This window comes from Mizuhopecten yessoensis, unplaced genomic scaffold, assembly GCF_002113885.1.
Source record: "Mizuhopecten yessoensis strain PY_sf001 unplaced genomic scaffold, ASM211388v2 scaffold7473, whole genome shotgun sequence".
Lineage (NCBI taxonomy): Eukaryota > Metazoa > Mollusca > Bivalvia > Pectinida > Pectinidae > Mizuhopecten > Mizuhopecten yessoensis.
This window is the reverse complement of record NW_018407065.1, coordinates 848,816-866,802: the sequence shown is the minus strand read 5'-3', so window position 1 is coordinate 866,802 and position 17,987 is coordinate 848,816. Positions and strand designations below refer to the sequence as shown.

Genomic DNA, 17,987 nt, shown 5'->3' with positions numbered 1-17,987 from the left:
AGGTAGAATACACAGCTAGAGGTAATGCTCTGATTGGCTAAGGTAAAATACACAGCTAGAGGTAATCATCTGATTGGCTGAGGTAGTAGAAACACAGCCAGAGATAACATTTAATTGGCTGAGGTAGAATACACAGCTAGAGGTAAAGCTCTGATTGGCTGAGGTAGAATACACAGCTAGAGGTAATCATCTGATTGGCTGTGGTAGAATAAACAGCCAGAGGTAATCATCTGATTGGCTAAGGTAAAATACACAGCCAGAGGCAATCATTTGATTGGTTAAGGTAAAAAACACAGCCAGAGGTAATCATCTGATTGGCTAAGGTAAAAAACACAGCCAGAGGTAATCATCTGATTGGCTAAGGTAGAATACACAGCCAAAGGTAATCATCTGATTGGCTAAGGTAGAATACAAAGCCAGAGGTAATCATCTGATTGGCTAAGATAACAAACAAAGCCAGAGGTAAGCATCTGATTGGCTGAGGTAACATACAAAACCAACGGTAATCATCTGATTGGCTGAGGTAACATACAAAACCAGAGGTAATCATCTGATTGGCTGAGGTAGAATACACAGCCAGAGGTAATAATCTGATTGGCTGAGGTAGAATACACATCCAGAAGTAATCATCTGATTGGCTGAGGTAGAATACAAAGCCAGACGTAATCATCTGATTGGCTAAGGTAGAATGCAAAGCCAGAGGTTCTCATCTGATTGGCTAAGGTAGAATACACAGCCAAAGGTAATCATCTGATTGGCTGAGGTAGAATACAAAGGCAGAGGTAATCATCTGATTGGCTAAGGTAAAATACACAGCCAAAGGTAATCATCTGATTGTCTGAGGTAGAATACAAAGCCAGAGGTAATCATCTGATTGGCTAAGGTAGAATGCAAAGCCAGAGGTTATCATCTGATTGGCTAAGGTAGAATACAAATCCAGAGGTAATCATCTGATTGGCTAAGATAACATACAAAGCCAGAGGTAAGCATCTGATTGGCTGAGGTGACATACAAAGCCAACGGTAATCATCTGATTGGCTGAGGTAACATACAAAACCAGAGGTAATCATCTGATTGGCTTAGGTAGAATACACAGCCAAAGATAATCATCTGATTGGCCAAGGTAGAATACAGGGCCAGAGGTAATCATCTGATTCGCTGAGGTAGAATACACAGCCAGAGGTAATAATCTGATTGGCTAATGTAGAATACACAGCCAGAGGTAACCATCTGATTGGCTAATGTAGAATACACAGCCAGAGGTAATCATCTGATTGGCTGAGGTAGAATACACAGCCAGAGGTAATCATCTGATTGGCTAATGTAGAATACACAGCCAGAGGTAATCATCTGATTGGCTAAGGTAGAAAACACAGCCGGAGGTAATCATCTGATTGGCTGAGGTGGAAAACACACATTCAGAGATTACATCTGTTTGGCTGATTAGGTAGTAGACAAACAATCAGAGATAACATCTGATTGGCTGAGGTAGTAGACACACAGTCAGAGATAACATCTGATTGGCTAAGGTAGAAGACACATTCAGAGATAATTGTCAGATAATGTGAATTACCTGGTCAGATTTATGCAGCTCTCACAGACATGTAACTATAATGTAACAGGGTCTTTTTCCCATGGATGTGTAATGATGCTTTTATTCTGTTGCTGAATGTGTGAAAAAACAGGCACTAAGTAATTTGAGTATCATAACTACTGAAGTATAGATATTTGATTATACTGTTTCATGTTTTTTAGATGGATCGTCTTGCTGACCCTCAGGTTTGGCTGGATGCGGCTACCCAGATCTTCTACTCCTTCGGCCTTGGATTTGGTGGCCTGATTGCCTTCTCCAGCTACAACCCGCGGAACAACAACTGTGAGCGGGACGCCATTATTGTATCCCTCACCAACTGGTTCACAGCTATCTTGGCGTCCACCGTTATCTTCTCGGTGCTTGGGTTTAAGGCTACAACTATGTACGAGAACTGTGTAGAAAGGTAGGTTTCACAATAGCAGCTCTCAAAAAGGTTCATTGTAGCAAGATTATACTTTCGAAAAATATAACAAGGCTGCATAATGAAAAATATTCAGAAGCAATTTCTTTCAAATTTTACATTTCAAAGCAATATTTGGTTTCAGCATTTGTGATCAGCTGCATGGAAACTTTCCAATTTAACAGATATAAAGACTCAATCTGACGGTAATGTTACAAGAAATACTTCTAATGCACAGTTCAAGTTTTGTGGTTCAAGTATACAGTATTTGAAAGTATACAGTATTTGAAAGTATACAGTATTTGAAAGAATACAGTATTTGAAAGTATACAGTATTTGAAAGTATACAGTATTTGAAAGTATACAGTATTTGAAAGTATACAGTATTTGAAGATGACTAATTATCAAAATAATCAAAAAAAAAAACTTGCTTTGTTGTAAGTGTTCTGGAGTGGCATGCTCCTGCAATTGACATACAAAATATGTATGTTGACATTATTTCTAAAGATGTCAACATAAAATGAGAATATATTGATTTATTTGCAGATTATGTCATTATCATTAATAAATTATGGTGACATAAAGAGTATACAAATGTTTCATGGCTATTTGGGGAACAGTCAAAACTATCATCCCGAGGTAGGGGAAAGCCCTGGCAAACAGTTCCCCAGGAATGATCCTCGGGATGATAGTTTTGACTGTTCCCCAGGGCTTCCCCCTACCTCGGGATGATAGTTTTGACTGTTCCCCAGGGCTTCCCCCTAACTCGGGATGATAGTTTTGACCGTTTCCCAGGGCTTCCCCCTACCTTGGGATGATAGTTTTGACTGTTCCCCAGGGCTTTCCCCTACCTCGGGATGATAGTTTTGACTGTTCCCCAGGGCTTCCCCCTACCTCGGGATGATAGTTTTGACTGTTCCCCAGGGCTTCCCCCTACCTCGGGATGATAGTTTTGACTGTTCCCCAGGGCTTCCCCCTACCTCGGGATGATAGTTTTGACTGTTCCCCAGGGCTTCCCCCTACCTCGGGATGATAGTTTTGACTGTTCCCCAGGGCTTCCCCCTACCTCGGGATGATAGTTTTGACTGTTCCCCAGGGCTTCCCCCTACCTCGGGATGATAGTTTTGACTGTTCCCCAGGGCTTCCCCCTACCTCGGGATGATAGTTTTGACTGTTCCCCAGGGCTTCCCCCTACCTCGGGATGATAGTTTTGACTGTTCCCCAGGGCTTCCCCCTACCTCGGGATGATAGTTTTGACTGTTCCCCAGGGCTTCCCCCTACCTCGGGATGATAGTTTTGACTGTTCCCCAGGGCTTCCCCCTACCTCGGGATGATAGTTTTGACTGTTCCCCAGGGCTTTCCCCTACCTCGGGATGATAGTTTTGACTGTTCCCCAAATAGCCATGAAACAATTGCTATATTACCAAATACATATAAGTATCAATGCTGTGTGTAATGATGGTAATTTGTTTAAAAATAACAAAAAGGTCAAATAACAGCTTAAAATTGGTTTATTTTTTTGTTTCAATGCCAATAACAACCATCACTAATGATGATGAATATGAACAATAGAATTTTGAAAGTTGTAAACAGGAGCTACATAGTTAGATCTTTGAACAGTGTTTCTGATCATTGTTTCCTGAGAATTGTGTACAGGCTGGTCTTGGTTACATGACACTGGAACTGGCACGGCTTGAACATGTAAATCCCGTAAAAGGCTTAATTCCTGGGAGGATGTCAGCTGGAGAAGGTCCATATCTTTGATGTCCATATCTGTAAGCTCCATATCAATATCATGCAGTACCCCTGGAATAGTTTCAGCAGGGCCTGGTAGTACTGTCGACTATTTCGTACCTGATATGTAATGGGAATATTACGGAAATACAACTGTATGTTTTGTATACATTCATCCCTATTTAATTATTCTTTGAAATATTTTAATCCAAAATATATGGTGTTTTGAAGCACACGACCTGCCACTATTTCACTTGCATTACCTGACATTAACGAGAAACGACTTACCTGATACAGGTTGCAAAAGAATATCATGAAGTCAACAAATGTCTTATTTTGCAGACCTTTTGGAGTGTCCAAATCAAAAGAGTCGTAAAGTTTCTCTAAATCTGCCGGTGACAGCGGTTGCTTGTGTGTCACCTTTGCCTTTCCTTCTTTTTTTAGTTTCACCAGCATAGCATTGAATATTTTGTTTGCGCCACTGAAATCAGTAGAATTTACAAAACCTACACCTAGATCCTTCTCAAAATGTTTCTGTAATCCGTATCAGATTGAAAGATATGACTTCTTACTGTAAAGTTGTCCCTCCTTAGTCCTGATCGCCATGTAAAATTTGCTCAACAGACTGTTTAATTCGGCTTTCTCTATGCCTTCATCCAGTGGCCCATTTTTCTCGTCACAGTACTTTTTGAGAATGTTCACTGCCCCTTTTATAACATTTTTTGTATTGAGTGAATCCCTCTTCTCCAGCAAATCCGTCAGATCGTCCTCGGTTACTTCCTCAAACCTATTCGCCGTCGCGTCGTCTGCGTAAACAACACTGAGTCACGGTCACCGGAACGCTTGAACGGTGATTTCTGCGCATCGAATTCGCCCCGGGTTACAGTTCGCTCTGACCGGGAAAACAGTTTTGACTGTTTCACCCCTACAGCCGAAATTGGACAAAAGGCCAGAAACAGTCAAAAATGACTAATTATAATTTATATAGACTATTGGGTAATAATAGATATTGAGACATTTATCTCGTTAACAGTTATCTCAGCCTCTATCATGTTAACACTGGGATACCACATCTGGTAAATAGTTCCCTCAGCCTCTATCATGTTAATGCTGGGATACCACATCTGGTAAATAGTTATCTCAGCCTTTATCATGTTAACACTGGGATACCACATCTGGTAAATAGTTCCCTCAGCCTCTATCATGTTAATGCTGGGATACCACATCTGGTAAATAGTTATCTCAGCTTCTATCATGTTAACACTGGGATACCACATCTGGTAAATAGTTATCTCAGCTTCTATCATGTTAACACTGGGATACCACATCTGGTAAATAGTTACCTCAGCCTCTATTATGTTAACGCTGGGATACCACATCTGGTAAATAGTTCCCTCAGCCTCTATCATGTTAATGCTGGGATACCACATCTGGTAAATTAAGTTACCTCAGCCTCTATCATGTTAACACTGGGATACCACATCTGGTAAATAGTTACCTCAGCCTCTATCATGTTAACACTGGGATACCACATCTTGTAAATAGTTACCTCAGCCTCTATCATGTTAACGCTGGGATACCACATCTGGTAAATCGTTACCTCAGCCTCTATCATGTTAATGCTGGGACACCACATCTGGTAAATAGTTACCTCAGCCTCTAGCATTTTAACGCTGGTATACCACATCTGGTAAATAGTTCCCTCAGCCTCTATCATGTTAATGCTGGGATAAAACATCTGGTAAATAATTACCTCAGCCTCTATCATGTTAATGCTGGGACACCACATCTGGTAAATAGTTACCTCAGCCTCTAGCATTTTAACGCTGGTATACCACATCTGGTAAATAGTTCCCTCAGCCTCTATCATGTTAATGCTGGGATACCACATCAGGTAAATAGTTACCTCAGCCTCTATCATGTTAATGCTTGGATACCACATCTGGTAAATTAAGTTACCTCATCCTCTATCATGTTAACACTGGGATACCACATCTGGTAAATAGTTATCTCAGCTTCTATCATGTTAACACTGGGATACCACATGTGGTAAATAGTTATCTCAGCTTCTATCATGTTAACTCTGGGATACCCCATCTGGTAAATAGTTACCTCAGCCTCTATCATGGTAATGCTGGGATACCACATCTGGTAAATAGTTATCTCAGCATCTATCATGTTTATGCTGGGATACCACATCTGGTAAATAGTTATCTCAGCATCTATCATGTTTATGCTGGGATACCACATCTGGTAAATAGTTACCACAGCCTCTATCATGTTACTGCTGGGATACCACATCTGGTAAATAGTTACCTCAGCCTCTGTCATGTTAATGCTGGGATACCACATCTGGTAAATAGTTATCTCAGCCTCTATCATGTTTATGCTGGGATACCACATCTGATAAATAGTTACCTCAGCTTCTATCATGTTAACACTGGGATACCACATCTGGTAAATAGTTATCTCAGCTTCTATCATGTTAACACTGGGATACCCCATCTGGTAAATAGTTACCTCAGCCTCTATCATGTTAATGCTGGTATACCACATCTGGTAAATAGTAATCTCAGCCTCTATTATGTTAATGCTGGGATACCACATCTGGTAAATAGTTACCTCAGCCTCTATCATGTTAATGCTGGGATACCACATCTGGTAAATAGTTACCTCAGCCTCTATCATGTTAATGCTGGGATACCACATCTGGTAAATAGTTACCTCAGCCTCTATCATGTTAATGCTGGGATACCACATCTGGTAAATAGTTACCTCAGCCTCTATCATGTTAATGCTGGGATACCACATCTGGTAAATAGTTACCTCAGCCTCTATCATGTTAATGCTGGGATACCACATCTGGTAAATAGTTACCTCAGCCTCTATCATGTTAATGCTGGGATACCACATCTGGTAAATAGTTACCTCAGCCTCTATCATGTTAATGCTGGGATACCACATCTGGTAAATAGTTACCTCAGCCTCTATCATGTTAATGCTGGGATACCACATCTGGTAAATAGTTACCTCAGCCTCTATCATGTTAATGCTGGGATACCACATCTGGTAAATAGTTACCTCAGCCTCTATCATGTTAATGCTGGGATACCACATCTGGTAAATAGTTACCTCAGCCTCTATCATGTTAATGCTGGGATACCACATCTGGTAAATAGTTACCTCAGCCTCTATCATGTTAATGCTGGGATACCACATCTGGTAAATAGTTACCTCAGCCTCTATCATGTTAATGCTGGGATACCACATCTGGTAAATAGTTACCTCAGCCTCTATCATGTTAATGCTGGGATACCACATCTGGTAAATAGTTACCTCAGCCTCTATCATGTTAATGCTGGGATACCACATCTGGTAAATAGTTACCTCAGCCTCTATCATGTTAATGCTGGGATACCACATCTGGTAAATAGTTACCTCAGCCTCTATCATGTTAATGCTGGGATACCACATCTGGTAAATAGTTACCTCAGCCTCTATCATGTTAATGCTGGGATACCACATCTGGTAAATAGTTACCTCAGCCTCTATCATGTTAATGCTGGGATACCACATCTGGTAAATAGTTACCTCAGCCTCTATCATGTTAATGCTGGGATACCACATCTGGTAAATAGTTACCTCAGCCTCTATCATGTTAATGCTGGGATACCACATCTGGTAAATAGTTACCTCAGCCTCTATCATGTTAATGCTGGGATACCACATCTGGTAAATAGTTACCTCAGCCTCTATCATGTTAATGCTGGGATACCACATCTGGTAAATAGTTACCTCAGCCTCTATCATGTTAATGCTGGGATACCACATCTGGTAAATAGTTACCTCAGCCTCTATCATGTTAATGCTGGGATACCACATCTGGTAAATAGTTACCTCAGCCTCTATCATGTTAATGCTGGGATACCACATCTGGTAAATAGTTACCTCAGCCTCTATCATGTTAATGCTGGGATACCACATCTGGTAAATAGTTACCTCAGCCTCTATCATGTTAATGCTGGGATACCACATCTGGTAAATAGTTACCTCAGCCTCTATCATGTTAATGCTGGGATACCACATCTGGTAAATAGTTACCTCAGCCTCTATCATGTTAATGCTGGGATACCACATCTGGTAAATAGTTACCTCAGCCTCTATCATGTTAATGCTGGGATACCACATCTGGTAAATAGTTACCTCAGCCTCTATCATGTTAATGCTGGGATACCACATCTGGTAAATAGTTACCTCAGCCTCTATCATGTTAATGCTGGGATACCACATCTGGTAAATAGTTACCTCAGCCTCTATCATGTTAATGCTGGGATACCACATCTGGTAAATAGTTACCTCAGCCTCTATCATGTTAATGCTGGGATACCACATCTGGTAAATAGTTACCTCAGCCTCTATCATGTTAATGCTGGGATACCACATCTGGTAAATAGTTACCTCAGCCTCTATCATGTTAATGCTGGGATACCACATCTGGTAAATAGTTACCTCAGCCTCTATCATGTTAATGCTGGGATACCACATCTGGTAAATAGTTACCTCAGCCTCTATCATGTTAATGCTGGGATACCACATCTGGTAAATAGTTACCTCAGCCTCTATCATGTTAATGCTGGGATACCACATCTGGTAAATAGTTACCTCAGCCTCTATCATGTTAATGCTGGGATACCACATCTGGTAAATAGTTACCTCAGCCTCTATCATGTTAATGCTGGGATACCACATCTGGTAAATAGTTACCTCAGCCTCTATCATGTTAATGCTGGGATACCACATCTGGTAAATAGTTACCTCAGCCTCTATCATGTTAATGCTGGGATACCACATCTGGTAAATAGTTACCTCAGCCTCTATCATGTTAATGCTGGGATACCACATCTGGTAAATAGTTACCTCAGCCTCTATCATGTTAATGCTGGGATACCACATCTGGTAAATAGTTACCTCAGCCTCTATCATGTTAATGCTAGGATACCACATCTGGTAAATAGTTACCTCAGCCTCTATTATGTTTACACTGGGATACCACATCTGATAAATAGTTACCTCAGCCTCTATCATGTTAATGCTTGGATACCACATCTGGTAAATAGTTATCTCAGCCTCTATCATGTTAATGCTGGGAGACCACATCTGGTAAATAGTTACCTCAGCCTCTATCTTGTTAATGCTTGGATACCACATCTGGTAAATAGTTACCCCAGCCTCTATCATGTTAATGCTGGGATACCACATCTGATAAATAGTTACCTCAGCCTCTATTATGTTTACACTGGGATACCACATCTGATCAATAGTTACCTCAGCCTCTATCATGTTAATGCTAGGATACCACATCCGGTAAATAGTTACCTCAGCCTCTATTATGTTTACACTGGGATACCACATCTGATAAATAGTTACCTCAGCCTCTATTATGTTTACACTGGGATACCACATCTGATCAATAGTTACCTCAGCCTCTATCATGTTAATGCTAGGATAGCACATCTGGTAAATAGTTACCTCAGCCTCTATTACGTTAACACTGGGATACCACATCTGGTAATTAGTTACCTCAGCCTCTATTATGTTAACACGGGGATACCACATCTGGTAAATAATTACCTCAGCTTCGATCATGTTAATGCTGGGATACCACATCTGGTAAATAGTTACCTGAGCCTCTATCATGTTAACGCTGGGATACCACATCGGGTAAATAGTTACCTCAGCCTCTATTATGTTAACACTGGGATACCACATCTGGTAATTAGTTACCTCAGCCTCTATTATGTTAACACGGGGATACCACATCTGGTAAATAATTACCTCAGCTTCGATCATGTTAATGCTGGGATACCACATCTGGTAAATAGTTACCTGAGCCTCTATCATGTTAACGCTGGGATACCACATCTGGTAAATAGTTACCTCAGCCTCTATTATGTTTATACTGGGATACCACATCTGATAAATAGTTACCTCAGCCTCTATCATGTTAATGCTTGGATACCACATCTATTTGCCACTTATTTTGAATATAGTTACATTATAGACATATCAAACCAAAAACGACGTGTATTGATGAGCAGACGTTATTTATTTAAGCTATGAGTGCATCACTTGATAAATTCTTGGAAAAGGATTGGTTAACAATCCCAGTTTTACTTTGCATAACCAAGTAGCAAGTCAATGACACACCCAAGTCAATGTCACACCCAAGTCAATGTCACACCCAAGTCAATGTCACATCCAAGTCAATGTCACACCCTAGTCGATGTCACACCCTAGTCAATGTCACACCCAAGTCAATGTCACACCCTAGTCAATGTCACACCCAAGTCAATGTCACAGCCAAGTCAATGTCACATCCAAATCAATGTCACACCCAAGTCAATGTCACACCCAAGTCAATGTCACACCCTAGTCAATGTCACACCCTAGTCAATGTCACACCCTAGTCAATGTCACACCCTAGTCAATGTCACATTCTATTAAATGTCACACCCCTGTCATACCACACCCTAGTCAATGTCACACCCATGTCAATGTCACACCCTAGTCAATGTCACACCCTAGTCAATGTCAAACCCCAGTCATACCACACCCTAGTCAATGTCACACCCATGTCAATGTCACACCCTAGTCAATGTCACACCCAAGCATTAAAAAGACAAAAAGCTAAGTTACCTACGTATTTGATAATTATCTATGAAAATATGATATGTTGACATTTTTTTAATAAAAATCAAAGTGTGTATCTATCTGACAGATTGTTTTTGGGTTTTTTCCCTTAGGAATATGGAGAAGCTAATCGATATGTACCCAGAATGGAACGCGACGACACTAACCATGGATGTATATAAAAGTCATTTTGAAAACAATGAATCTTTAATGAATTCCACACTTGCACATTTCCGACATTGTGATTTCCACGAGGATCTTGATAAGGTGAGTGTTTTTGCTACTGAGGTGGTTGCACATTCCACAAAAAAGTGACAAAAAGTGCAGGCTTCAGAATTCTGATCAGGTGCTCATTGATTTTAAAGCTTGTACCTATAGAAGGTAATGTTGGTATTTAAGCTCATTATACACAAAAATCTTCTGAGTGTTATTTTAAATGTTGCTTTTAGTACAGGGATGATACAGAAATACTCAATTAAGCAATTGATAATTCAATATTTTTATTATTAAAAAAAGTTGATTAATTTTTTAAAAGGTATGCAGGTCTACATTTGCAAAATTTAAATACTGTCACAATCATATGTGTGTTATATGTGTTGATTTTGGATAATGAAGTGTACTGGGGTGATTTAAACAGCAATTAAGTGTTGGAGTGTCATGGAATGTAATACAAACATTGATTATGAATCATGTTGACTGTAATTCTTATTTACCCCTATAAGTAGCTATTTAGAGTAATTGAGTAACATAATATGTCTGTTGCTATCCCATCGTTTTGGTAGATTTCGACTTCAGAAATATGAAGTCTTAATAGTAACCTTCACATCAAGGATCATGGACTGGTAGAGATGAGACGCTAGTGTGGACACACTGATAGAGATGAGACACTAGTGTGGAAACTGGTAGAGATAAGACACTAGTGTGGACACACTGATAGAGATGAGACACTAGTGTGGGAACTGGTAGAGATAAGACACTAGTGTGGACACACGGATAGAGATGAGACACTAGTGTGGAAACTGGTATAGATAAGACACTAGTGTGGACACACTGGTAGGGATAAGACTCTAGTGTGGACACACTGGTAGAGATAAGACACAAGTGTGGACACACTGGTAGAGATAAGACACTATTGTGGACACACTGGTAGAGATAAGACACTAGTGTGGACACAATGGTAGAGATAAGACACTAGTGTGGACACACTGGTAGGGATAAGACTCTAGTGTGGACACACTGGTAGAGATAAGACACTAGTGTGGACACAATGGTAGAGATAAGACACTAGTGTGGACACACGGATAGAGATGAGACACTAGTGTGGAAACTGGTAGAGATAAGAGACTAGTGTGGACACACTGGTAGAGATAAGACACTAGTGTGGACACACGGATAGAGATGAGACACTAGTGTGGACACACTAGTAGAAATGAGATACTAGTTTGGACACTGGTAGAGTTAAGACCCTAGTGTGGACACTGGCAGAGATAAGACACAAGTGTGGAAACTGGTAGAGATAAGACACTAGTGTGGACACAATGGTAGAGATAAGACACTAGTGTGGACACACGGATAGAGATGAGACACTAGTGTGGAAACTGGTAGGGATAAGACACTAGTGTGGACACACTGGTAGAGATGAGACACTAGTGTGGAAACTGGTATAGATAAGACACTAGTGTGGACACACTGGTAGAGATGAGACACTAGTGTGGAAACTGGTAGAGATAAGACACTAGTGTGGACACACGGATAGAGATGAGACACTAGTGTGGACACACTGATAGAGATGATACACTAGTGTGAACACACTGATAGAGATGAGACACTAGTGTGGAAACTGGTATAGATAAGACACTAGTGTGGACACACTGGTAGGGATAAGACTCTAGTGTGGACACACTGGTAGAGATAAGACACAAGTGTGGACACACTGGTAGAGATAAGACACTAGTGTGGAAACTGGGAGAGATAAGACACTAGTGTGGACACACTGGTAGGGATAAGACTCTAGTGTGGACACACTGGTAGAGATAAGACACTAGTGTGGACACAATGGTAGAGATAAGACACTAGTGTGGACACACTGATAGAGATGAGACCCTAGTATGGGAACTGATAGATGAAACTGATAGAGAACTGATAGAGATGAGACACTAGTGTGGACACACTAGTAGAAATGAGATACTAGTTTGGACACTGGTAGAGTTAAGACCCTAGTGTGGACACTGGCAGAGATAAGACACAAGTGTGGAAACTGGTAGAGATAAGACACTAGTGTGGGCACTGGTAGAGATAAGACACTAGTTTGGACACTGGTAGAGATAAGACACTAGTGTGGACACACTGGTAGAGATAAGACACTAGTTTGGACACTGGTAGAGTTAAGACACTAGTGTGGATACTGGCAGAGATAAGACACTAGTGTGGAAACTGGTAGAGATAAGACACTAGTGGACCCACTGGTAGATATCAGACAATAGTAGGGACACAGGTGCCTATAAGACACTAGTGTGGACACACTGGTCCCAGGGAGATATGGGATGCTAGGTCTGCTACAGACACGTTTTGAACAGTCCAAGGGAGATATGGGATTCTAGGTCTGCTACAGACAGGTTTAGGACAGTCCCAGGGAGATATGGGATGCTAGGTCTGCTACAGACACGTTTTGAACAGTCCAAGGGAGATATGGGGTTCTAGGTCTGCTACAGACAGGTTTTGGACAGTCCCAGTGAGATATGGGGTTGTAGGTCTGCTACAGACACGTTTTAGACAGTCCCAGGGAAATATGGGATTCTAGGTCTGCCACAGACAGGTTTTGGACAGTCCCAGGGAGATATGGGATCCTAGGTCTGCTACAGACATTTTTTGGAAAGTCCCAGGGAGATATGGGATGCTAGGTCTGCTACAGACATGTTTTGGAAAGTCCCACGGAGATATGGGATCCTAGGTCTGCTACAGACACGTTTTGGGCAGTCCCAGGGAGATATGGGATCCTAGGTCTGCTACAGACACGTTTTGGAAAGTCCCAGGGAGATATGGGATCCTAGGTCTGCTACAGACCCGTTTTGGACAGTCCCAGGGAGATATGGGATGCTAGGTCTGCTACAGACATGTTTTGGAAAGGCCCAGGGAGATATGGGATGCTAGGTCTGCTACAGACATGTTTTGGAAAGGCCCAGGGAGATATGGGATGCTAGGTCTGCTACAGACATGTTTTGGAAAGTCCCACGGAGATATGGGATCCTAGGTCTGCTACAGACACGTTTTGGGCAGTCCCAGGGAGATATGGGATCCTAGGTCTGCTTCAGACACGTTTTGGACAGTCCCAGGGAGATATGGGATGCTAGGTCTGCTACAGACATGTTTTGGAAAGGCCCAGGGAGATATGGGATGCTAGGTCTGCTACATGCATGTTTTGGAAAGTCCCAGGGAGATATGGGATCCTAGGTCTGCTACAGACACGTTTTGGGCAGTCCCAGGGAGATATGGGATCCTAGGTCTGCTACAGACAGGTTTAGGACAGTCCCAGGGAGATATGGGATCCTAGGTCTGCTTCAGACACGTTTTGGACAGTCCCAGGGAGATATGGGATCGTAGGTCTGCTACAGACATTTTTTGGAAAGTCCCAGGGAGATGTGGGATGCTAGGTCTGCTACAGACATGTTTTGGACAGTCCCAGGGAGATATGGGATGCTAGGTCTGCTACAGACATGTTTTGGAAAGGCCCAGGGAGATATGGGATGCTAGGTCTGCTACAGACACGTTTTGGACAGACCCAGGGATACATGGGATGCTAGGTCTGCTACAGACACGTTTTGGACAGTCCCAGGTGGCTTTCTTTGTGTCCTAATTAAACTCTGGTTATTTATGTCAGTCTTAGCTCAATCAATTCATTACCAAGCTATTTTTAGATATAGGCATGCTAGATTGTCATCAGACTTACAGCACTTTTCCCTTTTAAGATGGTGTTTGACAGATCAATTTGTAAAACTGTCTGACATGTAAGTTACGATTTCTTTCATGACTCCTACATGATGTAGGCTAGTCTCATACACATGTCTGTTTGTCACGACATAATTTAGATGTCAAAACAATACTTTGATTGTTGATGTCGTTTGTATTTGTGGCTAATTATGTGTAGACAGACAGAAATAAAAGTATTCTATATATATATATGTCTTTAACAGCAAAAACCACAGTCAAAGAAGTGTCATTGATGATGCCTGAATTACAAGTCATCTAAAGTACTGGAGAAATACCATCTGTTATTTATCAGGTTCTTATTCCTCCAAGACATCATACAAAGTTTAAACTTTGTGTTTGGGTATTCCTGGTGGATGCAACAAACCTTATTGATCTTGGGTTTAGACTGCCAGAGGTCAAGGTCCCTGTTGATAAAAATAGAATTCTCCTTGATTGCACTTGTCTAGATGATAACAAAAGAATGAATAATCNGGGGGGGGTACCTTAATGGATGGGAAGAACCCTATTTTTGGGCATAGTCTGCCTGAGGTCAAGGTCAATATTGCTAAAAATAGAGTTGTGCTTCATTGCATTTGTCCGGATGTTAACTTAGTAATTATGAAAGACTATACAAAGTTAAAACTTGGTTGGTTAGTTTGGTGTGTTAGTTTCAAGGTCACAAGGGTCTTTTGGTCATAACTTCAAATTGTTGAGGTCTCCATCCTATTATAATACACTTGTATATTATGTTGTTGCTTGCTATGAAGGAAAGGATTAGCCCTGGGGAAAACCCCACCCCTAAGGACTTAAACATGTGGTCATGACATGGGAAATATAAGGATTACCACTTTGTAGCCTGTGAATCAATTTGCCATTTAAAGCAAGGGTATGTCTTGCTGGATGCTGAGCCCAAAAAGGGTAAATATTTGCAGTATATTACTGTTAATGAGAATATTGCTGCATGATTGCTTAAACATCAGGTGAGCTGTACAGGCCTTCTGGGCCTCTTGTTATACTTCTTTGGGTTTTCCACTTATTTATTTTTAATGCTACTGAACTTTACATTTCAGGCCGCAGAGGGAACAGGGTTGGCTTTCATTGTGTTTACACAAGCCATTAATGAGTTTGGCCCCTCTGCTCCATTCTGGTCCATCATCTTCTTCCTCATGCTTTTGTCCCTTGGAATCGGAAGTGAGTTTGGAACACTCGAGGGAGTAACAACTTGTATCTATGATCTTGATAGTCATCCATGGCTCAGAAAGAAATGGCTGGTCTCTGGTGCGTACGTTGTTGTGGTATACTGGCCTGATGTGTTAATATTGTCTACCTAACTCATTTCACTCTTCAGGCAGAATATTGCTGAAAACATTCATAGGTCACTGATAAGAAATATTATCAGCAGTCTTTGTGTGTGATGGTTATCATACATACATATCAGTACCCAAGCTGGAGAACTGCAGTTAACTTGCTGTGTAAGGCACTGGCTAGCTCATACACATACTTCCACATAAAGAAAAATTAAATAGAAAATGGAGATCAGTCCTATAATACCGACCACTTCCACGAATAAGTCCACTAAAAATGGTTTCACTGAAATGTAAATGTCAATCAAACGACTACCTTAGGTAGGAGTCATTTGATCAAATTTCATAAATATTATTGGCCAATAAGTAAATGGAATTCAGAGAAGGGGCATAACTCCTATTGAAATATTCAATATAAAATGCAGGTTTACATCTACCAAAGGTGACCATACTGATCATGTGTATCAAGTTCCAGAATATCGGCACAGAAGGAAAGTAACTGTACTTAGTACAAAATTTATAAACAAACTTCTGAAAAGGTTCCTAACTCCTGTTGAAATGATCCAAATAAAAATAAATCTCAAATGCACGTTTGTCTAAGACACTGAGCATAAATGTTCCAAGTAAAGTTACATGAAAATTGCTTGAGAAGGTGAGCAGCAGTGCTCAGTGTCAACAGATAAACACTGTACCTGGTATGTTCACAAATTATGGAAATGTCAATTTCAAGTAATCTTCACATGCATCTAATATCTTTACATTGAAAATATTTTGATTCATTACATCAGCATATTATATAGATAAGTTTGTAAATAATTTACCATACCATAATTTGTATACCTGTACATATGTTTACATTACAGGTGTATTATGCCTGGTGAGTTGTTTGATTGGGATGCTGTTTGTTCTGGGGAGTGGGTCTTACTGGGTTGCCCTGTTTGACTCCTACGCTGGCTCCTTCCCGTTGATCAGTGTTGCCCTGACGGAGGCAATCGCCATTGGCTGGGTTTATGGTGTCAACAGGTAAAAAAGGACTTGAAAAAGTATTTGTCAGATTTCTCAATGACGAGTGTCGTTCTAGTAAAAAACTACTGTGATTGGCTAAATCTACATTGTAAACTTATACATATTCAAAACAATTTCCTTCACCTTTCAATCAATCTCTGCTACTATTTAAAAGTAATATTCTGGTTCATAGTTTTCTGCATAATTCACAGAAGTTATATTACTGACAGAAAAAATAACAATGACATTTCAATAGTACATTTGTGATTTCCTTTTTATGTCCCCAAAATTCTTTGCCTGTTCCTTCCCGTCGCGATTCAGTGTCTTTGCTCTGACGACTTCATTTCCCTATGGACTTACGCCATTATTGTGTGTTTGTAGGTTTGGAGATGATCTGGAGACAATGATTGGTCACCAGCCCCACATTTACTGGAAGGTGGTATGGAAGTTCATCGCTCCGTTTCTGATAGCAGGACTCCTCACCTCCACCCTCATCAGCAAGTTTGTGAAACCCATCACCTACAAGGCCTACAGCAAGGACATAGTAAGTGGTTCAGTTACCACACAGATAGGTCTCAGTATACACAAAACACATTGGTAGACATACACTGGTGAGACACACAAAAGCAAACAACTAACGAGACACGAGGAAGACATGTAATGGGTAAGAAGCAAACCTTACGAACTGTCTTATAACTATTTGTCTACCTGTGTATAGACACCACCTGATGTATTTAACCATCTAGTGACCACCTGTCCATTGTGACCATCTTTCTAATAATGCTACAATTGATTTTAGTACACCTCCTGTCTTAAATGACCACCTGCCCAGAATGTTATTTTCCATGCATTTTTAATTTAAAATATATTGATACTGTGTATAGTGATTCCACAATGACTAATCCTTCAGCTTTTTAGGTCACCTGAGACAAAGTCTCAAGTGACCTATTGCGATTGCCTTTTGTCCGGGCGTCGTCCGGCGTCCGTCGTGCGTCTGTAAACAATTTACATTTTCGACTTCTTCTCCAAAACCCCTGAACCAATTTCAATGAAATTTTGCAGAAACCCTAGTCCTAAGGTGCTTTACCAAAATTGTGAATTTCATGACCCTTGGGTCTCACGTTTCCCCCTGGAGGAGGGGGGGTGGTAAACTTTACTATAGTTTATATAGGGAAACCACATTTTGGACTAACATTTGTTTAATTGCCATTGGAGGTAATTCAATTTAGGTAAGCATTATCAGTATTGGGCAGCAGTTTGATGGTATGCACATATGAGCCCTGACTGACCCCCC

At 40.8% G+C, this 17,987-nt stretch overlaps 1 protein-coding gene across 1 annotated transcript in view; it reads left to right on the top strand.

Annotated features, from left to right (window-relative positions):
* LOC110453613 (sodium- and chloride-dependent transporter XTRP3A-like) overlaps positions 1-17,987 on the top strand; it is a 64,536-nt gene that overhangs the window by 41,940 nt on the left and 4,609 nt on the right. Inside the window, exons 4-8 of the mRNA XM_021502629.1 lie at positions 1,756-1,997; positions 10,532-10,685; positions 15,455-15,662; positions 16,552-16,711; positions 17,075-17,237. Coding sequence (XP_021358304.1) covers positions 1,756-1,997; positions 10,532-10,685; positions 15,455-15,662; positions 16,552-16,711; positions 17,075-17,237 — 927 coding nt within the window. The remainder of the gene's footprint in view (positions 1-1,755; positions 1,998-10,531; positions 10,686-15,454; positions 15,663-16,551; positions 16,712-17,074; positions 17,238-17,987) is intronic.